Source organism: Rhinatrema bivittatum, chromosome 2 (genome assembly GCF_901001135.1).
Source record: "Rhinatrema bivittatum chromosome 2, aRhiBiv1.1, whole genome shotgun sequence".
Lineage (NCBI taxonomy): Eukaryota > Metazoa > Chordata > Amphibia > Gymnophiona > Rhinatrematidae > Rhinatrema > Rhinatrema bivittatum.
This window is the reverse complement of record NC_042616.1, coordinates 99,255,194-99,279,389: the sequence shown is the minus strand read 5'-3', so window position 1 is coordinate 99,279,389 and position 24,196 is coordinate 99,255,194. Positions and strand designations below refer to the sequence as shown.

General features: G+C 42.8%; 1 protein-coding gene across 4 annotated transcripts in view; it reads left to right on the top strand.

The window, feature by feature from the left end:
• Positions 1 to 24,196, top strand: part of LMBR1 (limb development membrane protein 1) — a 400,337-nt gene that overhangs the window by 215,795 nt on the left and 160,346 nt on the right. For all 4 annotated transcript variants that reach the window (XM_029588492.1, XM_029588493.1, XM_029588494.1 and 1 more), the window contains exons 8-9: positions 7,424 to 7,488; positions 22,549 to 22,621. In XM_029588492.1, coding sequence (XP_029444352.1) covers positions 7,424 to 7,488; positions 22,549 to 22,621 — 138 coding nt within the window. The remainder of the gene's footprint in view (positions 1 to 7,423; positions 7,489 to 22,548; positions 22,622 to 24,196) is intronic.

The window sequence follows — 24,196 nt, the reverse complement described above, 5'->3', positions numbered from 1 at the left end:
TCCTAAAAATTGTGGAGTGTGACTAATGCGTACATTTTCTTTTGTCTCTCTACAACAGAGAAATAGGCATCAATGTAACTGCACAATCACAGGTGGCTCTGACTTTTATTAACCTCAATACTTAAAGCATGATTTATGTTTTTAGTATTTATTGGTTTAATATTTATGGCTTCAGACATTATTTTAAGATATCTTTTATTCTTACTTGTTAAATTTTATCTTCTATTGTTTGTAATTTTCTTTTATTGTATTTTATTGCTATGTTAACCGCTGTGAAGGCTACGCCGAGACAACGGTATATAAGCACAAATAAACCTTAAACCTTAAAACCTTAAACACAGTGATTTTCAGCATTCAATTCAGACCCACCTCAGTCCCACCTGGCTTTGACTAGAAGCAGAGTTAATTCTCTAACAGAGGCAGATAGAACTGGTACATTCTCTGGAGCATGGTTAGGGATTTTACTCAGCATTTGTTTATCCTCAAGAAAATGAGGGTATTGAGATCTATTCTGAATTTTTGAAAGCTGTTGGCAGCCCTGAAAGTGTTCATGAAGTGCCTAGTTGTAGTAGCAGTGCTGCTTCATTGGTTGGCTGTTTGCATTTTCCTCTGTTTAGACAATTGGTTTGTGATGGATCCATGCCAGTTGGTGGTCTGGAGTCCTTGAGAAGATGTTAAATGCCTCCAGTCCCTCAAGTTTCTGACAAACTTTGCCAAGTTGAGCCACACTTCTGGTCAGAGGATTCAGTTCATAGCACTATAGATATGTAGGGACAAGCAAATCACTCTAAAAAGGAGTGTGCAACTAAGCCATACTGAGTGCAGGCCTAGCAGTACAAGATGCAAGTAGAGCCATGTGGTGAACTGCACTGAGGAGAAGAAACCTCCTGTTGTTCTTCATATAGAACAATCTTTGCTTGACAATTTAGTTGGTACCACAAAATACAAAACTTGCTAAGCTTGTGGCTTTGATAAACTTTGTATATAGTCACGAGGCACAGTTCTGTTCACCAGATATCTTCTAGCCCACATTATCATCCAAGTGAGAATTTACTTACATGTACCAGCTAGGAAGTAGTAGTATCAGAAGCCCCATGGATTGTAGTAGTAGCCAACCAGTATCAACTTTTGGATCCTATGCATATGCATGGAATCCTTTTGAAAAGAAAGACATTTTAGACTTTTGGCTTTAGATCTTCTTTGAATTTTTACTTTAAGTGAAGCTTCCAGCTAATTTCCAAGACTGAGTACCACTCAGCCTAGCCTGGCTCCATTAATTTTGGTGTACCTGCTGAATCATTCTTGCACAAGTCTTTGCAAAAGCCAAGCTAATCTTTACTCCTGCTTGCACAACTTACAGAACTTTCTGCAAGTACTCCCGGTCTGCTGCCCTGAGTCTGTAATGTTAATCTGTCATTTGCTCACTGGAGGTCCAGCTGGCTGCCCTCCATATCCAGAAAGAGGACCCTGACAATACCCTTTGAGAGGGATGACCCTATTGCAGTGGAGATTGAAAGGGTCTGAGATGTCGTCATGCACTTCTGACTAGTATAAGATTAACTGGCTAGATTACTACTTTTAAGATGGGTAGTTAACTGGCGATGTTTGAAATTTGCAAATTGGCTTTGGGCTGGACATGAGGTCTCTTCAAGCCTTTGTAACAATGGATTTTTACTCTGCTAAACCACAAAGTTAAAACAGTATCCACCATATCTAAAAACATTTATTTTATGCTGTTATAATAAAAATTATGTACCTCAAGAAAGGTGTAGACATTCTGCTCCCTTTACATGAATTTGGACCATATTTTATCTGATTTAAATGTCAGATAACCATATAATACTGATGTTCCTTACAAATAGACTCTGTATAGGACAAAAGGGGCCTAGTGAAGACCCTCTTTCAGTGGGACTAGACTCCAGGAAGAGCAGCTTGTTCCTCCTTGGTCATATGGCAGCTGCAGTATATGTAGCCCCCATGTCTTGATTAAACATGAGGCCTACAGTGGGATCTCTGATATCAGTGGGACCAGCTAAGACAGTTATTAGCTCATCACATATCAGTGATGGTTGCGATGAAAGGCTCCTGCAATGGTGGTTGAAACATGAGTTCTGATTGTGGGACTCCCTCGGCAGAACTTTTCTCAAGTGACACACTATCTGCGCCACCACTAGGTGGTGGGGAGCTCATACCAGCATGGCTCGCACTCCAAGGGCATAGTTCTTGGCAGAAATTCAACTTCAGATCAAACTGCTAGAACTGCACAGTATGTGTCACTTACTACACTCTAAAGGCTTTCTCTCACCTAATGGTGGTTAAGAGAATCTTAAACCAAATGGACAACCAGGTAGCTATGTTTTACGTAAACAAGCTGGTGAGCACAGGTTCATTTGCCCTCTTCCAGGAGTCTGGATCTGGAGATTAGTTCTCTATCGCTGAGCTCACCTGCAATTGACCTACCTTCCAGAAGCCCTAAATACACCAGCGAACCATCAGTTTTTTTACTATACGAGTGGTCCTTGGATTAATAAGTAGTAAGCAGGTTATTTGACCTTTGGGGTCAACAGACAATCAAATTATTTATTTGCTTTAGAAAATCGGAAAGTCAAAAGGCTCTTCTCCATGCTTCCAAACAGGTACAGTTCAGCTCCTGATTCTTTTCTGCTAAATTGGGATGTCTGTTGTCTTTATGCATATCCACCAATCCCACTGAATGTAAGGACAGTCCAGAAAGTAAATCAAGATCATATGAGATTGATCTTCATTGTTCCAGCGAAGCCAAGATAGGTGTGGTTCCCATACCTCATCCAATTGTCCTTTTAGCCTCCAATCGCATTGGGAACTTATCTGCCCCTCCTCATACAAAAAACTTGTAAACCGTTGTGATGGTGAAACCAAACGACGGTATATAAAACTCGATAGATAAATAAAACAAAAATACAGGAGGGGGGAAAACTTTTCTATCCAAATCTGTTCCTCATGGCATGGATGTTGAATGTGCAATAGTTTCATCTTAGTTAGTTTTGAAAGATGTAGATGATGTCTTGATTTTGACTAGGAAGCCTTTAACCAGGAGGCCATATAGCTTCAAATGGAAAAAGTTTTTGTCCTGGGGTAAGTCCAGTTCTCTGGATCCTATTGCATCTTGCCCAAAGGATTTGCACCAGTACATTTTTAACCTTTTCTCTTAAGGGCTTAGTACGTTGACATTGAAAGTGCACCTTATTGTTATTGTGGCATACTTACCAGTAGGTGAAAGGAGCACCAATCTCCATTCATTTTGTAGTATCTAAATTTTTTAAAGGATTGCAGCATTCCCAGCCCTCAGTTTCCATAAATTGTCAGTGCCTTGATCTTAATATTACCTTGACTCTGTTCATAAAGCCTCCCTTCAGACCTCTGGAGTTGGCGAGTTGGCTAGTTTGAAGTTCCTCACATGGGATCTGCTGTTCCAGTAGTTGGCCTGTCTGCTTAGAGTCTACAAATTGCAAGCACTGATCTCTTATTTATCATGCCTTCAGTTCTTCCACAACAGAGTGGTCTTGCGTAATTACCTTAAGTTTCTTCCAAAAATGGTATCTGCTTTTCACATTAATGAAGCCATCATTCTTATCTTTTTCCAAGGCCACATGCTCATTAAGGTGAGAAGGCTTTTCACACTTTGGATTGTAAGAGAGCCTTAGTGTATTATTTGAGAGAGACTCCGCCTCATCAGGTTTCTCAATGTTTTGTATCTTTTTATCCCAATAGGGTTGGCAGGGCAGTAGCCAAGAGAACTTTGTCAAATTGGTTAGTGGACTGTATTGTGCAGATTACAGATGTAAAGGCTCATCATATAAGAACTGTGATGCCTTCTGTGACTTATCTCACAGCTGCTTCCATTCAAGACATCTGCAAAAGTGCATTTTGGTCACCTGTGCATTTTGGTCACTGACTGTTCCCCCAATTAAATCTACACACCATATTACACTCAGAGACCGGGCCTTCTCTACAGCGGACCCCGCTCTTTGGAATTCCTTAGCACCTGATCTCAGACTTGAACCTTGCCTGCTAACTTTCAGAAAAAGACTTAAGACTTGGCTATTTAAACACGCCTTTCCCAAATCCAATACCCAAGGAGAAACCCTACGGCAAGCGAGACCTACAGAATCCACCATCCATTGAGAGACCTTCGGTACTATGTAAATAATTACCACAAAGAGACATTACTGCAAAATGTAAATAATCTACCTCTGTAAAGTTTATATTTATTCCTTTCTATTCTTGTCTCCTTCATCTCCCAGTTTCAATGACCTTGTTATATTGTAACTTTTTGCCTCTTCTGCACTGGTTAAAAGAACAAAGTTATTACACACCCCTGTTATTTGTAAACCGGCATGATATGATTGTATCATGAATGCCGGTATAGAAAAGCCTTAAATAAATAAATAAATCTGTGCACACCTTCACTTCCACTGCTGTTTGGGCAGTATGTCAAGAGGTGACAGTACTTTTAGAAAAGCAGTTTTGTGCAGGCTGTTCACCTGTAGTCGGTGGTGTTAGGTTACTTCTTTAATATTGCTTCGGTGTGCAATTCAGCTTAGGACTCTCTATTTGTCATGGATAATTAAGCCCTATGTGTCGACAGAGAAAGCAAGTTTAGCCAATGGAAGCCTTGTCTCACCAATTTGCTACATTTTTTGAAGATGTAAATAAACATGTGGATAAAAGTGAGCCAGTTGATACACTATATCTGGATTTCCAAAAAGTATTTGACAAAGTCCCTCATGAGAAACATCTGAGGCAGTTAGTCATGGGGTAGGAGGAGGCAATGCCCTATTGTGGATTGGGATCTGGTTAAAAGATAGAAAATGGAGAGTAGAGGTAAATGGTCAATTTTTTCAATGGAGAAAGGTGAATAGTGGCGTGCCCCAGGGATCTGTTGTGGAACCACTGCTTTTTAACACATTTATAAATGACCTGGAAATGGGAACAACGAGTGAGGTGATCAGAATTTCAGATGACACAAAATTATTCAAGATTGTTAAATTATAAGAGGATTGTGAGAAAAATTGCAAAATGATCTTGCAAGAATGAGACTGGGCATGCAAACGAAATTTAATGTGGATGAGCATAAAATGATGCACTTAGGGCAATCTAAATTATAGCTACACAATGCAAGATTGTACATTAGGAGTCACCACACAGGAAAAGAATCTACATATCATTGTGGACAATATGTTGAAATCCACTGATCAGTGTGTGGCAGCAGCCAAGAAAGCAAATAAAATGCTAGAACTTATTAGGAAAGGAATGGAGATTAAAACAGAGAATATCATAATACTGCTGTTGATCTGTGGTATGACTGCATCTCTAGTATTGTGTGCAATTCTGGTCACCATATCTCAAAAAAGATGTAGCAGAATTAGAAAAGGTACAGAGAAAGGTGACCAAAATAATAGCGTGTGGAACTGTTCCCCCTACGAGGAAAGGTTAAGGAGGTTAGGTCTCTTCAACTTGGGGGAGATATGATAGAAGTCTATAAAATAAAGAGCAGGATGAATGCAAATCGATTATTTTACTCTTTCAAAAAATACAGTGTTTCCCAACCAATGTAGACATGCAGAGGATTTATATGGCCCAAAGAATAGCTCTGGAAGCACTGAAAGACCTGCCAGTCTCTCTGAAATTTTAAAATAAAGAGGGCCGGGAGGGGCCAAGACACACAGGATCCCACCACTAAGGACCAGTTCTGTCTATATACAAGTGTAAGAGAAAGAGGTTAGTGTAACACAAGTAGCCAACTCAGTTACCTTGGCCGCCACATGTGGCAGCCAGAGCTCCTCCACTGCTGCTGCTTCCAACACTCAGAATTAGTCACATCTAGTGCTCAGTGCATGTTATGCCTGTCTCATAAAGCCTAGGGGTAAGACAGAGGCTGGAAAGACTGAAAGGAGGAAGCTCAGAAGGGGGAAGATGTGTGCCGAACAAAGCAGGGCTCTGCTATCCATACTCTGCATGGTGCTTATTAATTTACATACTCCAGGGCTCATGCTGTAGCTAGGAAGGGGAGGCATACATGTTTTAAGAAAGGAGCTTCTACATGTTTAAGAACCATTGCTGGTAACTCTTGTTGCTGTGAGGTGCTGAGAGCAGAGCCCAGATGCTGATCTGGATCTGAGAATCAGGCAATGTTGACTTTTCTGTGGCACACTGGTTGGGAAACACTGGATTAGGGGAGATGCAGTGAAGTTACTAAGAAGTACATTTAAAACAAATAAGAGAAATATTTATTTTTTATTTCTTTGATTTATATTCTGCTTTTTCAGACACTTCAAAACAGATTACAGGCAGATACTGTAGGTATTTCTCAGTCACCAGAGGGTTTATACCTGAGGCAGTGGAGGGTGAAGTGATTTGCCAAAGGTATTTAAACCCTGGCTTGTCTGGTTCATAGCCTGCTGCTCTAACCGTTAGTCTACTCCACTTCAATGCTTAATTAAGATCTGGAATTTATTGCCAGAGGATGTGGTGGAAGCTGTTAGTGTAGCTGGATTTGAAAAAGGTTTGGACAAGTTCCTGGAGGAAAAGTCCATAAATTATTATGAAGGTGGACTTGGGGAAATCCACTGCTTATCCCTGTTTAACATTTGGGGTCTTACCAGGCACTTGTGACTTGGATTAGCCACTGTTGGAAACAAGATACTGGGCTTGATGGACCTTTTTCAGACCCAATATGGCAAATCTTATGTTCTTATGCTTCCCTGTAAACAGGATTCTCCATACACCACAGGATGAATTAGCCATGCTTATTACCCACGTGCTTCCCTGGAAAGTTGATTTCCTCAGTAAGGCTTAAGTTCTGAAAATGATTGAGGGGATCGCAAGGCAGCATGTGTGGGAACTCATGCTCCCACTCAGTAAAGTTTACAGTGTGCTGAGAGATGAATTCATTCTGCCCTATCAGATGACATTACCCACTTGTCCTGGTTAATTCATCTTGCTTTCTACGGATAACCCTGTTTACGGGTAAGCAAACTTGCTTTCTGTATGGTCTTGTGTGCCCCAGCATACATAAATCATATTCAGGGGATCACATTCAATTTTCCTAGACTGATTATCCCAGCCTAAAAAAATATAACATCCTTTTCTTTTGTGCACAAATAACATCTCGGTTCTGCCAATGAAAGTATCTTAGCTTCAAAATTGTAAAATGTAGATGGACTGTGTCTCAAAATATATTGTAGACCAGATGAAATAACTGAAATGTTGTACTAACTTAATTGAACTACGCACATTATCTTGTTTCTTTATAATGGACTTTTTACATGGGAACAAACAAATACCTGCTTAAAATATGAATAACTTTAAGTAAAAATATATATATAACTGTAGCAGTGTGTAGCAAGAGCTGCATAAGCAAATAAATATTTTTTCTCCTCAGTATGCACACCTGTGGGTCTTTCCCGAATGTTTACTGTGATGGGTCAGCTATTAGTGAAGCCAACAGTAAGTATTTTTTTTCTGCCTGCCCCTCTATTTCCCCTTCCGCACCACCGTAATTGTTCATTTGCAGCCTTGTATTGAGCCATGCAGTGGACTAGGATTTGATTTCTGTATCAGGTCCTACGGGGATTTTGTGGAAGAAGTATTCGCATTCCCTAGGGGGAGGAAGTCTAAGTCATTACACATCAGTGGCACCTAGTGTCAAGACTTAGGCTCACATTGTAAGGGTCCAGAAGGAGCCCTATGCATGGCCCTCAGCTGAGGATGGTTACTACAGTGACTGGGCTAAGTGACTTGGTAGAAGATGTAAAATAAGTAAAAAAAATAAAAAAAAATCCTGGGTAATTGCAAATAAAGACTTATGGCACTGGATTCTAGCCCTAGTTCTGACTGAACTGGAAACTCATAGGAGCAGGAGGAAACTGGACAAATTAAGAGAAAAAGAAAGCTTGTATTAGTGTAATAATATTGTGTAATCTTTTTAGTTTTCCTGGCATGTAGCCAGATGGACTCAGGACCAATGGGTTATGTGTCCCCTACTAGCAGATGGAGATGGAATCAGGATTCAAAGCTGATGTCACCCTAGATATACTCCTGCAGTGACCTCAGCCATTCAGTATCTCTCAGTCTCCTAGCAAATGTGGATACTATCTCCACACTGGCAGTGGTGTCTAGCAGGATTGCAGCACTAATCCAAAGGAGAAATTTTACTTTGAGCCCTGCTCTCCTGCAGTGATACCTAAGGTTCCCATCCCCAGTTGAGAATTCCTGAGGTGATTTTCGAGATCCCTCAGAAATGTATCTTGGACTGGTAGCCGGCTGCTGGCATAGACTTTGCTGCTGAAGCAGTTGAAAGGCATTGGGTACAGAAGCCGAGCGCAGCAGTGAAGGTCTAAGTTCTCTCCCCCCGCTGAGACAGTCTCTGTACTCAGCCTGTAAGCGCTGAGACCAGGTAAGTAGAGAAGAATTCCTCTGAACCAGAGATGCAGAAGGGCTTCGGTAAGTCTTTCCTCCAGTCTCCTTGCTTGGTGCACCGTACCAATATCATTCTTGATCCTGTTCGGGCAAGGGAAGGGGGTTTCTAAGTGGGTTGAGCAGGCCCCCAGTGGAGTTATAGTTTTCAGACTGAGGAGCCTTACCACTGTGGATTCCACTGCCAGTTTCTTGTACTAGGAGTGGCAAGGTGACATTATGAACCTGTCGCGAGGGATGCTGCGGAATTCGACATCATGATGTCGTGACAGGTTCATAATGTCACCTTGCCACTCCCAGTACAAGAAACTGGCAGTGGAATCCACAGTGGGTAAGGCTTCTCAGTCTGAGAACTATAACTCCAGTACCTACACCCCAAGTAAATTCGGGGTTTTATTCCATCTATTTCATTGTGTCCAAGCAACAGGGCTCATACAGACCCATCCTGGATATCAAGAGCATGAACCGTCATCTGCAGATCATTAATTTCCACATGGAAACTCTCCACTCCATCATAATGGCTGTGCAACCAGAAGGGTTCTTAACCTCCCTGGACCTATCAGAGGCCTACCTCCATATTCCAGTCCATCAAGACCATCAGCATTTTCTATGGTTTGCTGTACTGGGCCAACATTACCAGTTCTGGGCGTTACGCTTCAGCCTGGCAACCGCCCCCAGAACATTTTTCAAAATTATGGTGGTCATAGCAATGGCACTGAGGAAAGAAGGGTTCCTGGTGCATCCTTATTTGGACAACTGGCTGATCCTGGCAAAGTCGTTGGAAGAGAGCCGCCAGGTGACCAGCAGGGTCAGGTCCCTCCTACAGGATCTCGGTTGGGTCGTGAACATGGACAAGAGCAGCCTCAAGCCCTCCCAGTCCTTAGAGTACCTGGGGGCCCGATTCGACACCAAGCAGGACAAGGTCTTCCTCCTTCCCTTGAGGAGGAAGAAACTGGACCACGTACATCTGTTGACTAACACAATGTGCCTCAAGGTGTGGGACTATCTCCAGAACCTCTGTGTCATGGCATCAACCCTGGAAGTAGTACCGTGGGTGAGGACACACATGCGGCCTCTCCAACACTCCCTATTGTCACGCTGGAACCCATTGCCTCAAAACTACTCAATTCGCCTCCACCTACCGATGGATGTATGCTCTCGGCTCCAGTGGTGGCTACAGGAAATCCACCTAAGCAAGGGCATAAGCCAGTCCCCACCGAGCCGGATTGACCTCACGATGGAAGCGAGCCTCCGAGGGTGGGGAGCTCACTGTCAGGAACTGACAGCCCAGGGGCAATGGACCGAGGAAGAGGCGAACTGGAATATAAACCGCCTGGAAGTGCAAGTGGTCAGATTAGTAGGCCTGCAGTTCAGTCACAGGCTCAGGGGCAAGCAATCCGCATGATGTTGGACAATGCAGCTACGATGGCCTACATCAACAGCCAGGGAGGAACCAAGAGCCACCAGGTGTCTCTGGATTTAGACCCCCTTATGGAATGGGTGGAATTAAATCTACCTTCCCACATCATGGGAAAAGGCAATGTCACATTAGGCTTTCTCAGCAGGGAAAGCCTGGATCCGGGGAATGGATGCTGTCGACCAGAGATTCCAGCTTCTAGTAGATCACTGGGGCCTCCCATCCATCGACCCACTGGCCACATTTCACAATGCGAAAGTTACCCAGTTCTTCAGTTGCAGACAGGACCAGTGTTCCCAAGGGATCGATGCCCTCGTCCAGACCTGGCCAGAGAAGGGATTACTGTACGCCTTCCCTCCGTGGCCTCTACTGGGCAAGATCATCCGCAAGATCGAACATCAGAGGATTAGTCCTTCTGGTGGCCCCAGATTGGCCCAGACACCTGTGGTATGCAGACATGTGGGAGGCTTCTTGTGGAGAGTCCTCTTTACCTTCTTATGTTCTTAATTTGAGACTACAAGGATCTTCATGAAGACCCAACTCTATTCTCTCTTACTGTCTGACCCTTGAGAGGGTTCGCCTGACGAAGCGTGCCCATTTGGCGGCCGTGATCACCACATTGCTCAGCACGTGGAAGTTTTCAAAGTCCCTGGCATACATAGAGATCTGGAGAATATTTGAGGCCTGGTGCAGGGAGTGTGGGGTGCCCCCCACGGATGGCCAAGATCCCCATGATTCTGGAATTTTTACAGGATGGCCTGAACAAAGAATTGTCCCTCAAGGTCCAGGTGGCAGCTCTCTCCTGCTTCAGGGCCTAAAAGGGGTTAAACAACTCCGACCATCCTTAAAGTGGCTGGTTCCCCTATGGAATCTCAATCTAGTATTGGACTTCCTAGCAGGGCCCTCCTTCAGACCACTGCTCAGTCTGTCGCTATGCCTATTAACACTAAAGACTGTATTCTTGATAGCGATATGTTTGGCTCGTCGCATCTCTGAACTACAGGCACTGTTTTGTCGGGAACCATTCCTCTGATTTACTCCAGGAACCATAGAGCTTCGCACCGTCCTCTCCTTCTTACCAATGGTAGTCTCTGAGTTTTACCTGAACCAATCCATCGCCTTACCATCCACGGATAGACACAAGGACATGGAAGACTACTGCCTTCTTTGCAATCTAAATGTCAGCAGACTCTTAGTGCACTATCTGGAACGTTCAGAACCGGTGCGCAAGACAGATCAATTGTTCATTCTTCATGGGGGAAAGAAACAGGGCGAAGCAGCGTCGCGAGCTACCATAGCTTACTGGATCAAGGAAGTAATCAAGGCAGCTTACGTAGAGACAGGGAAGCCTTTACCCCTTCAGGTCAAAGCTCATTCTACAAGGGCCCAGGCAGTATCATGGGCGAAAGCTAAGCTACTGTCGCCCGCCAACATCTGTCAGGCAGCGACGTGGTACTCCTTACATACCTTCTCCAGGTTCTACCGCCTGGTTGTTCAGACTCAAGAGGATGCAGCTTTTGCAATGGCAGTGCTAACTGGACCACAGGCAGCATCCGTTCAGGAATAGCTTTTGTGCATCCCATTGGTCCTGAGTCCATCTGGCTACATGCTAGGAAATGGAGAAATTACTTACCTGATAATTTCGTTTTCCTTGGTATAGACAGATGGACTCAGCATCCCGCCCACGGCTGCCCAGGAGAGGCGCCAAGGAATTGTCTGAGGCGAACCTAGATTTCATATGAATACGGGTAAGCCATTACCTTATCCCTAGTTCAGGGCATCTATAGTATTGCTGAGTTTGGTTGAGTACAGAGGCGGTCTCCAGTTTTTTAATCAAGTTTTTAATCAAATTGTATCCAAGTTCTTCAATAATATGTCCACAATGGCTTTTTGAAGATAATACTGAATGGCTAAGGTCACTGTAGGAGTATATCTAGGGTGACAGCTTTGAAACCTGACTCAATCTCCATCTGCTAGCAGGAGAACACATAATCCATTGATCCTGAGTCCATCTGTCTACACTAAGGAAAACAAAATTATCAGGTAAGTAATTTCTCCATTAGTACTTCTAGGTAGGACTGTCGATTAAGGGCAGCCAAGCCAGGTTGCTTTCCTTGGTGCTAAGTAGGCTATTTTATTTCCCCCCTGCTCCCCCCCCCCCCCCAACATGGGCATGCCCATGCTCTCCCAGCATGGCCTATCTTGAGGGCAGGCCACAGGAGCCATGCAGCTACCTGGGTGATTTGGTGGGAGGGGCTCCAAATGTGTCCATTGCCCACCAAGCTGTGTTCTCTGGCAACAGTCCTGCTGTTAGGCTGTAGTCCTTAACAATGGTATCACCTTGTAGGAAACGTATTTATTTTAAATATGTAATTTTTTTGCCGATCCATTTTCATAAAAGAAAAAAGCAATGTATTGGAGGTAATATCATTCAATTAATTGTAGTATATCAATTTAAACAGGGGGGGGGAGGGGGGCAAGATGTCCGCCATGTGGACGAACAGTTGGAAGGCTCTCTCCCTGTGTTACTTTGGAATTTATTATCTGTAAAAGATATGCCGCATACTAAATGGAAGGCTAGGGTAAGGGAAGCGACAACATCTTCTCCCTTACCCGAGCAGACTCAACCCAGGATAGTCTCGTCCTTTACCACTCTGGCGAACTTAACGCCGGTGGAGGGGGCCGCTGTCGTAGTCTGCGCAGAGCAGGTGTTGATGGCGCTGGCCGCTGACATCACATTGAGTCCTGGTGCACCGAAAACTCCCTCTCCTCCTACAATCACTGCTGAGGTAGAGGAAGTGCTGGGTTTAATTCAACAAAGGAAAGGCTGAGCCGATGCCTGAGGCCTCCAGCGAACCTGTATGGGCGGAAACAGGAGCAGGAAACTGGCCGAAGTTCAGGCCAGTGAGAGATTTGTCTTCAGAAGATTCTGCCACCAGCATTGAGGAAGAAAACCTGAACGTAGAGCTAGGGAACCTGGAAGTAGCGGGAGAGGAGATGACCAAGAACCATCTGGAAGTTTTCCCCCTAATGGTGAAACCAACGGTCATTACCTTAGATTCCTTGTGGAGTGCTTTGAAAGGTTTGGAGACAGTAATTTTAAACTTAACCAAGATTACCCTAGAATCTAATTTGTTTTCAGAACATTGAGAGTAAAATTGCTTTGCAAGACACGAAAATGGGACAATTAGAGGCAAGAGTTATTAAGGTTGAATCCACGCAGTAGGAAATATTAAGGGTAGAAGCTGTGAATATTAAGAAAATGGAAAACACAGAGAATTCTGGAAAATATTCTAATCTCAGTGTTCTCAATTTTCCGTTTGTGGAAATTTTATCATCTTATGATATGTTTAAGAAATATCTTGTTCATGTGTTAAATCTATCTTCTGAGATGTTACCTGTGTTTAATAGGATTTATTATCTTCCTGTTAGAGAAGAAAAATTGAACGGAGACCAACCATTAGATCCCACTTTGAACTTAATTCAAGTTTTAGAAATATCGTTGGATACAAAATGGAGGACATTATTTGTGTCTTTTACTTTATCCCAGGGCAAGCAGGATGCTAGTCCTCACATATGGGGGACGTCACTGACAGAGCCCTAGTGCGGGCAAACTTTCTGTCAAAGTTTCTATAAACTTTTGACTGGCCCTGTGAGGCCACTGAGCATGCCCAGCATGCCATGATATTCTCTGCAACAGGGATCTCTCTTCAGTCTTCATTTTTCCGCGCTGCTGTAGGCATCGCGGTTTAGGAGCCTTTGTGAGTTCTTTCACAAATTTGTGACAAAAAGTCATATTTTTTCTCAGAAATTCTCCCACACGGGATCTCTCTCGGGTTTTCCACCGGCTGGTGAGTAAAATCTGTTTCATTTTACTCTTCGAGTAAAATAATTTTTCTCAAGATTTCTCTTTGCCTTCGGCTGTTGAGACAAAATGGCTACAGGATTTTAAAAATGTCCCATTTGTAATCATACAATGTTGATTACGGACCCTCACCTCGAGTGTGTTATGTGCCTCTGTGAGAAACACGATGTCATTTCCTGTCCAAAATGTACAGAAATGACTGAAAGGGAGGAAGGCCCTTCAGGAAAAGATGGAACATCTGTTTCATCTGCAACTTTTACCATCTCCCTTGACTTTGACGAAATCGTCTCCAGCAGGAGCCTCCAAGCGGGTACTGTTTAAAAAGCGCCGCCTGGAAGGATTGGGGGATCATCTGTCACCGATGTCATCGATAGCTTCGGTTAAATCAGTCGGCGAACACCGCTCGAAGCATCGACATCGACGTGCATCGGGATCGCCTCTCTCCCCAGGGGAGAGAGGCGATCCCGAGTGCAAAATGGCCACAGACACAGGAAACACCCGTTCCCTCAATGCCTGGACCTCTTCAGCCAGAGTCGCCGATTCCTGCACCTCAACAGGGCTCTGTGGATGATAGGCCAGTGCAGTCTCCGCCAGCGCTTACAACTGCTCTGCCCGCACCAGTTGTAATGCCGGAATTGTCCAATTTTATCAGGTAAGCGATCATTCAGGCACTCAAGGAACATCTTCTTCCTCCGGTGCCTTCGCCGATGCCTGTGCCTTCTGCACTGATGCCGGTGCCTTCCACGCCGATGCTGGTGATCGCACCGATGACGCTGTCCTCATCAATGCCGCTGACCGCAACACAGATTCCGATAGTCCCATCGCCGATACCTTCAAAATTTTTGAAGCCTCCGTGGGCGCAACCATCAATGCCATCACCGATGCCAACCCCTATATCGTCTATGCCAATACCAACGGTAGACCCAGAACATCCAGAAATGGCACTCTTTCAACTTCTAATGAACAAGTTGGAAAAAGTGGTCGATGCTCTTCCTCCAAAACCATCACAGGACACTTCTGAACACATACCCTCTGATCTGCTACCAGGACCTTCGGGGCTCCATCATCCACCGAGATCCTCCCCACTATCTCCATACCGGGAAGATCCATATAACATCAGTGATGATACATATACAGATACATCATCTGAGGATTTTATATCTGAGCCCTCACCTTCAGATCAAAGGAAGAAGTCCCCACCAGAGGATTTATCCTTTACCAGCTTTATTCAGGAGATGGCAGATACCATACCCTTTAAATTGGTTGCAGAAGAAGACAACAGACATTGGAGGTACTTCAATTTGTTGACCCTCCAAAACAGGTGTTGGCCATACCTATTCATAAGGTCCTCCTAGATCTACAACATTGAATCTGGGAGCACCCATGTTCTGTACCTCCTGTAAACAAGCGAATGGACACTACGTATCTGGTACAGTCTGTTCCTGGATATCAGAAATCACAGCTCCCTCATAACTCAGTAGTAGTGGAGTCTGCTCAAAAGTAGTTGAAGAGAATTCGCCCACGTTCTTCAAACCCCCCAGGGAAAGACCATAGATTTTTGGACTCCCTGGGTAGGAAGATATACCAAGGAGCTATCCTGAACACCAAAATTTCCTCCTATCAACTCTATGACTCAATACCCGAGGAATCTCTGGAAACAAATGCAGAACTTCACTACATCTCTGCCACAACTATATCAGGAAGCAGCCCAGACAATCATCCATAAAGGGCTTGAAGCTGGGAAGCATGAAGTCAGAGCTGCTTACGATAGATTTGAAACAGCTTCTAGGACAGCAGCTTCAGGGATTGCAGCTAGGCATTGGGCGTGGCTTAAGGCCTCTGATCTAAGACCTGAAGTACAGGATAAATTAGTCTATTTACTATGTACTGGGGATAACCTATTCGGTGCAAAGGTCCAAGATGCTGTGGTACAACTGAAGGAGCATTCAGAAACCCTGAGACAACTATCCCTAGTTCCACAGGAACCTGCTCCACAGACATCTCGCCGTCCTTCACGACGTGAACCCAGGCGTCCATTCTATCATCAGAGACGCTGCTACCCTCCAGCATCGAGAGGCAGGTCTACTAGGCCGCAACAACGTTCTCAGTCCAGGCCTTCAACCACTCAGTGTTCCTCCGGGCCACTTATCTGGCAGGCATTCACAATGTAGTGGCGGATCGGCTCAGTCGTCAGTTCCAACCACACGAGTGGTCCCTGGATCCCTCAGTAGTGACCAGGATATTTCAACGTTGGGGACAACCAACAATAGATCTTTGTATCACATCTGAATCACAAAGTGGACAAATTCTGTTCTCTACACAGACAGAAAAACCAACCAGCCAAGGACGCCTTTGCTCGCCCTTGGAACTCAGGCCTTCTATAAGCGTATCCTCCAATACCGCTCATAACCAAAACTCTAGTGAAGCTACAACGGGACCATGATACGCATAGCCCCATATTGGCCTCGACAAGTTTGGTTTCCCACACTTCTAGACCTCTGTCAGGGATCCAATTCGTCTAGGATTAGCTCCCACTCTCATAACTCAGGATCAGGGTCGGTTGCGCCATCCCAACCTTCAATCCCTATCCCTGACAGCATGGATGTTGAAAACTTGATTTTACAACCACTCAATCTTTCATCTAATGTATCTCAAGTGCTTATAGCTTCACGTAAAACTCGCAGCACCAATCCACATGCCGCTAAAATCCCCATCATTTTGGATTTCCTGCAAAATGGGCTCCAGAAGAGTCTGTCCCTCAATTCAATCAAGGTTCAGGTGGCAGCGCTATCCTGCTACGGCCCCAGGAGTGACGGCAACAGCATTGCCACACACCCAGACGTTTCACGTTTCCTGAAAGGAGTCAAACACATTCGCCCGCCACTGAAGTGGCCAGTGCCCTTGTGGAACCTCAACCTAGTTTTGGAATTCCTAGTGGGACCTGCCTTCAGACCCCTCCGAGGCCTGTCCCTCCGTTTGTTAACCTTGAAGATGGTGTTCTTGCTGGCCATATGCTCAGCGCGCAGCATCTCAGAGCTTCAAGCGCTGTCCTGCCGCGATCCGTTTCTCAGAATCACTCCAGGGGCTATCCATCTTCGCACAGTTCCCTCCTTCTTACCCAAAGTAGTCTCACACTTCCACCTCAACCAAACCATATCCTTGCCAACCACGGAAGGTTTGAAGAAGTCAGAAGAAGGTCGAATACTTCGCCATCTCGACATCGGCAGGCTGCTGTCCAGATACCTGGAAATGTCAGAAGCAGTACGAAAGATGGACCACCTGTTCGTCCTTCACAGCGGGAAGAAGCAAGGGGAAGCGGCCTCACGGGTGACCATTGCCCGCTGGATCAAAGAAGTTATCAAGGCGGCCTACGTAGAAGCGGGAAAACCACCACCTCTGCGGGTCAAGGCTCACTCTACCAGAGCTCAAGCGGCCTCCTGGGCAGAAACTAGGATGCTGTCGCCGGCAGAGTTATGCAGAGCAGCAACGTGGTCCTCCCTCCATACCCTCTCCAGATTCTACCGTCTGGACGTCCAGGCCAGGGAGGACACAGCTTTTGCAAGGGCAATCCTAAACGGACCTCGGGCAGCCTCCCACCCAGTCCGGGAGTAGCTTTTGTACATCCCATTTGTAATGAGTCCATCTGCTACACGCTAGGAAATGGAGAGATTACTTACCTGATAATCTCGTTTTCCTTAGTGTAGACAGATGGACTCAGCATCCCGCCCGGCTGCCGATACTCATGGGAATTCACCGACTCAAGGTAAGCCATGTTTTCTTACATAGGGCTTCCACCCTGCCGGGTGTCGACGCCTTCCGGTTGAGAACACTGGCGGTCTCCAGCTACTATCAATCGGTCAGGTTAATCATGTTTGGTTAATCAATCGGTCAGTCACACATATATCCATGAAGCTTTTGCACGGAAAATTACTGAGTTGCTGCACTTCCTGCAGGGGTATATGTACCACGTGCTGACTTCAGATCCGTCTCCAACTGCTAGCACGAGCACACTATACCCATTTGTAATGAGTCCATCTGTCTACACTAAGGAAAACGAGATTATCAGGTAAGTAATATCTCCAATATAGATGCCTAACAAAGGCTCCTAATTTAAGGCACCTTAAATCAGGTGCTGAGCCTTTTTTGAATATCTGGATCAAAATGTTTTATCATTCTTTAAAGTTAGTAAATATAAGATGAAAAAATAGTCTCTCACCTGTTCTAATGGCTGAAGAGAATTGTTAGATCATTGTACAATCTTTAATATCTAGGTCATTGGTTCAAGTCAGCTTAGCTCAACGGGATCTTTAAAAGATGATTTATGTGAAATGGTTTCAGTCTAATTCTAGGGGAGCATAATAGAAGCATTAACATCACAGCTCCCATCAGATTTCTGCTGCGTGCTGATTTTTGAAAAGGACGTGAGAAGAAAAAGACTCCGGGATAATATTCCAGCAGGGAGAATGATGAGAAACACCCTTTTTGCTGAAGAACTGATATCAGGAATAGGACAGTTTCATTGACAATGAACAGTTAAAAAAAAAAAAACAACCCCCCCCCCCCCCCCGTTCTGAGTTAAGGTGCAGTGATAAAATGTTTTACTTCTTCTGTCTTCAGTTGTTGGTGTGACGATGTCCACATCTTGTGAGATGCGATTTATAGTTTTGTTCTTGACAAATTCTGACAGGACATGGAAAAATTCCTTTGTGACATATATCACTTGTGCTGGTCTAGAGGCACCAGCCTGACTCAAAACATCAGTTCCTGCCAATGAGGGTCAGTTTTATGGTCCTGATAGGCATAGGAAAATCAATAGTAAGTTTCCAGTGATATGCCATGGCAAGGGCTTGTTGTGCAGACTTGTAGTTTCAGCTTTTGTAAAGAAATCCCAGAATCCTTTGTCAGACTTCAACCTGTACTAGAATGTTTTGTCTGACCCATTATTCAAATAATTCAAAGTAAAAATACAAGATGTAGTTTTAAGACAGAGCTGGCAATAGTATGTTTATTTTGTTTAAATGCAAAAATCTTTATATAAAGAAAGAAATTGGGTTAAAAAGAGAAAAATCTGAAATAGGACTAACCAGCAGGACTGAGGTGACCTTGGCAGTGGGTTTTTCAATAGAGTTTGGTGGCTGACTCAGGCCATGGTGACAGATGCTAGGAGCCAAATTTATACACCTTGGAACCCAGAATTTTTCTACCCATATTTGTATGCAATGGAACTATATGATGGGTCACATAAGCCTTCCGTTACCTATTAGTGTTTCCATTGTGATTACATCTTTTGAGAGTGAATATTGTCATTTTCTTCATTTCATAAATTATTGGATGTTTTTAATTAAGAAGATGGCATTTTCTTGTTGTACAAACTTTACAAATCATGTATCTCCTAGCTGATGATTGTGCAATAGGTGAAACTGATTTTGAGCATTTGTTCTAGAAAGGTAACACTCTAAATCTATCAACTCCTCTCATCTGTTGGGGTTCAGTATAAAAATACTGTTCTTATGAATGAATAAGCTTTTGGACACTTAATAGTATAGAGATTGAATTCCCAACTCCCAATATAGTAAGCAAATGGTAGGTTAATGCATCGAGAGTTAAGAGTGTGCAAACTTGAATTAAAATATGCTCAGTCATTTTCATAGGCTATATACACACTTTAACTTGGAAGGAGTTTATGAACACATAAGTAACATCTGGCCTCCAGCCCTGTAGGAAAAGAAAGCATGGAAAGCAGATAGTCACTTTCCTCAAGGCGCTTCTTTTTTTTTGTAATTAACATTTTTTATTAAAGTTTTAGAAATCGTTCAATACATAGAACAGCAAACAATGATTAAAGTTTAACAATCAGCCCCCAACCCTCCCCCCTTTTCCTTTTAGTAGAGCTCTCTAAGCATCAGTACCTGGAAAATAAATGTCATTTAAACAAAACTTTCCGTTCTTTAATCGTTGCACTGCTGTAGCTAGTCATAAGATAGAAATAATTATCAAAGTATAAGCTGCACAATGCTCTATATATGCGAGGTAGGTATGAAATAAAGCAAAAGGCTATCCTGCTCTTTTTGTGCATAAAAATCTAAGAAAGGTTTCCATATTTGCATAAGGGAGGATGTTCGTTTATGCTTAGCAGCCGTTAAGCAGGCAAGTTGGTAGGTGGCACACAATCTTTCTTACAACATCCTTTAATACACAGCACCTGAACTGCCTTCCACCAGGTTGCGACCAAGCCACACGCAGCTATAAACACCTTGTCACAGAGTTTCTGCTGATGTTTGTTTAACCTGGATGGTAGCATGTGTAGTAGGGCTGTCTCAGCAGAAGGAGCTAATGACACTCCCAAGGTCTCACTCAGCCAGGAAAAATACTGTACCCCAAAAAGGTGAAATTCGCAGGCATTCCCACCAGATGTGTAAGTAAGAGCCAGTTTCTCCAATCATGTGCCAACAAGAATCTGAGATGCTTGGGTAAAATCTGTGCAATTTATCTGGTGTTAAATACCAACGGTAAATCATTTTATAGCAATTTTCTTGCAATCTAGCCAAGATAGAGCACCTACTGGCTATATGGCGCTTCTCTTTTTCTGTGCATAAAGAATGATTTATGCACTCAAAAAATGTTTTCAGTGCAGAAAATCATTTTCTATATAGATAGACATGGGTTAATGGAAAGAGTCAACATAGTTTTAGCAAAAGGAAGTCTTCCCTTACCAATCTTTCTAGATTTTTTTTTTTTAAGGTGTAAATAAACATGTAGGTAAAGGTGAACCAGTTGATAATGTGAATTTAGATTTTCAGAAGGCATTTGACAGTCTTCCATGAGACTCAGGAAATTAAAAAATCATGGGGTAGGAGGCAGAGTCCTATTGTGGATTGGTAACTGGTTAAAAGACAGGAAACAGTAAGACTAAATAGTAAACTTTCCAAATGGAGAAAGGTCCACAGGAGTTGGAACTGGAACTTGTGCTGTTTAACACATTCATAAAGAATCTGGATAGGGAAAGTGGAATGAGTTGATCAAATTTGCAGATGACACAAAATTATTCAAAGTTGTTAAAAGAGCAGCAGATTGAGGAAATGCAGAATGACCTTGCAAGACTAGTAGACTGGTCATCTGAATGAAATTTAATGTGGAAAAGTTCAAAGTGATGAACATAGGGAAAAATAATCACATCTACTGGTACACAATGCTGGGTTCTAATTGGAAATCACCACCTTGGAGTCATTTCTCTAGGTAAATAAGGGCAGACTGGATAACAAGTTCACATTTTTCTGTACTCTGCAAATGGAGCCCTTGAATTCTCGGTAATATATTTCCAGAAGGTATTGATAAAGTCCCTTATGAGAGGCATGTCTGGAAATTAAAAGTTCAAAGGAGAGGAATCACTGTCCGTTTGTGGACTGGTAGTTGGTTAAAAGACGGGAAACAGTGGGACTAACTGATCAGTTTTCCCATTGTTGAAAGATAAATAGTGGCGTGCCCCAGAAATCTGTACTGGGCTTGGTGCTGTTTAACACATTCATAAATGAGCTGGAAAATGAGCAACAAGTCAGGTGATCACATTTCCAGATGACACAAAATTATTCAATGCTGTTAATGCACAAATGGATTGTGATGAAGTTCAGAAGGACCTTGTGAGACAGGGGGGGACTGGGCATCTAAAAAGCAGATGACATTTAATGAGGGAAAATGCAAAGTGATGCATACAGGATTATTTTTCTCTGTGCGCAAAATGCTGGGTTTCATTTTAGGAATCACCACCCAGGAAAAGGATCTTGAATCATTGTGGCCAATACATTGAAATCCTCAATGTGTGGCAGTGGTCAAAAAAGCAAATAGAAATTAGGAGTGATTTGGCAAGGAATGAAGAATAAATGGAGAATATCATACCTCTGTATCAATCTATAGTGTGCTTTTCCTTGAGTATTGTGTGCAGTTCTGGTCTCGCCAGCTCAAAAAAGATAAAACAAAACTAGGAAAAGTACAGAGAAGGGCAGCAAGAATGATAAAGAGAATGGATTGACTCCTTTACGTATATAGGAAGCCTAAACAGATTAGAGCTTGGAGAGAAGGTAACTGAGAATGCATTTGATAAAAGGTTTATAAAATCATGAGTGGAGTGGAACAGGTGAATAGGAAACATTTACCTTCCTTATCAGATTGTACTAAGACCAGGGGACACTCCATTAATCTAACAGGTAGCCCATTTAAAAAAAATTATAGAAAGTATTTTTTTTCACTCAGTGCACAGGCTGTGAAATTCTGATGCTAGAGGATGTGCTTAAGGCATATTAGTGTAGATCAATTTAAAGGGGGTTTGGGCAAGTTCCTAGAGAAGTCCATAATTATTAGCCAGGAATACTTAACGTATACATGAGTGACCAACAAGGAAAATACTTCAAATTTTTATATCTGTCGAGTATTTGTGACCTAGATTGGCCACTGTTGGAAATAGGATGTTGGGCTTGATTATCATATGGATGGATTATCCTATGTTCTTATTTATGTAGCATCAAGTAGTTCACTGTATTACTTCTTGATGTTGTTTTTGTGTTCAGGAAGTATCTACTAGATCTGAGCTATTATGTTATGTGATACCTAAATTAATTATGGTTTAATATTTTTTGTTTAGTGTTACACAGTACAGTATTTATTTGAATTCAACTAATTGTTTTATACAACCTATAACCCATTTCAAATAATTAAAACCTGTAGTTTTCCTATAGGAGAAACATGTATTGAAGCAGATAACATAAATGGCAAACACAATTTCCTAGAAAACAAATTTAATTTCTAAACTTCTTAGATCCTTGAAGACCTGGATGAACAGATTTACATCATCAGTTTGCAAGAAGCAGCTCTTCAGAGAAGATTAAATGGTATGTATATAGTGCTATCAAGCTTTTCATATGGTAGCATGCTGTTAGAGAAATGGTGGAAGGAGCTTAACTTGTCTATCCATGAAGATAATTGCTTAAAATAAAAAATTGATACTGATGTATAGCAATGATATGGGGTGCATAAATTGTTTACAGGATTTGAATATAACACAAAACAGGTGGCTGATAACTCATGAATCTGAGAACATACATTATTTGCCTAACCCAGAAGGGAGCTTGTCTGAGGGAAATTTTTTTTTTTTTTTTTGTACTGTTGATTTGATGTCTTCCTAGATGCCTTTCTTCTACCCATGTTACATAGGTGGGTAGTAAAATACTATTTTGTGGCTGAGAAGTTAAGAATAGAGTTAGTCTTGAGTTACTCTTCAGGTTTTGATTCTAGAGAGATACCTTATGTTACTACTCCTTGCTACAAATGGTCTGAGTGATTTCCTAGTTGATTTTAAATTCTGCAATCCCTGGAAATCTCATATGTAAATTTTATATCAGTACGTTTGTCTTTTTTGACACTTTGTTCTATACTTGACTTAATTATTTAGTTACAGCAGGCACAGCCATATCTTTCTTCCAACTGGGCGGACTAATATTGTAATTTATATTTCAACTAATTCTGACCTTGAAAATATCTGTACTGTTAATGTACTATTAAGTTGATCCGCCAGCCCTATACGCCCCAGCTAATTCTAGTTTGGTTTATTTTAATTATATTATCATTTCAATGTTATCAGCTATGTATCATTACTTAAATATGTTGGATTGTAAAGCTTGTTGCTAATTTAATGTTCATTGTAAACCGAGGTGATGTTTGCTAACGAGCTGCGGTATATAAAAATCCTTAAATAAAATCCGTAAATAAATAAATAAATAAATGTGCTTAAGAAAGCAACATCCCCCTCCCCTACTGTCCATTTGGCTCTGCTAGATATTTGTGAGCCCTATGACACTGGCAGTATCCTTGAAGTTAAGAAGTACTTAATAGAGCTATGCAATCATGAGGAGTGGAGATGGGCTTGGCTTAGAGAAATTGCATGGTAAAGGTGAGAATATAGAGATCGGGAAGGATAAGAGGGAGTGGTGACAAATCAAGGTTAGAGGAAGATGAGTTAGGAATTGGAGGGCAAAAGAGCTGCATTTTTATGAGGAAGAAAGAATAAGGTTACGGAAGTACACAGAAGCTAGGAGACTAGCTAGTGTGGGAAGGGTCAGAAAGGGGTTTTTTCCCCTCCACTTTTGTTTTCTCCAGCTGCTTTCAGCTCAGAACTAGGGCTGGGATCTGGCACCATAAGCTTTCATTCACAATTACCTGGGGATTTTCCCCAAATGTATTTCCCTTCCCAAGTTATGTTATTACATTAGTCCAGTTATTGCAGTGATTGTCCAGGGGCCATGCACCAGGGCTCTTTCTGGAACTCTGCAATTATGGGCCTTAAATCTGGCCACAAGGTGTCACTGTTGCATAGTGATTAAGTGATCTTCCCCCTGGGAGCTGCCAATTGCACGTCACCAACCCTAGTCAACACAAGGAGTGGAAGATGAGCTAGAAATTGAATCAAG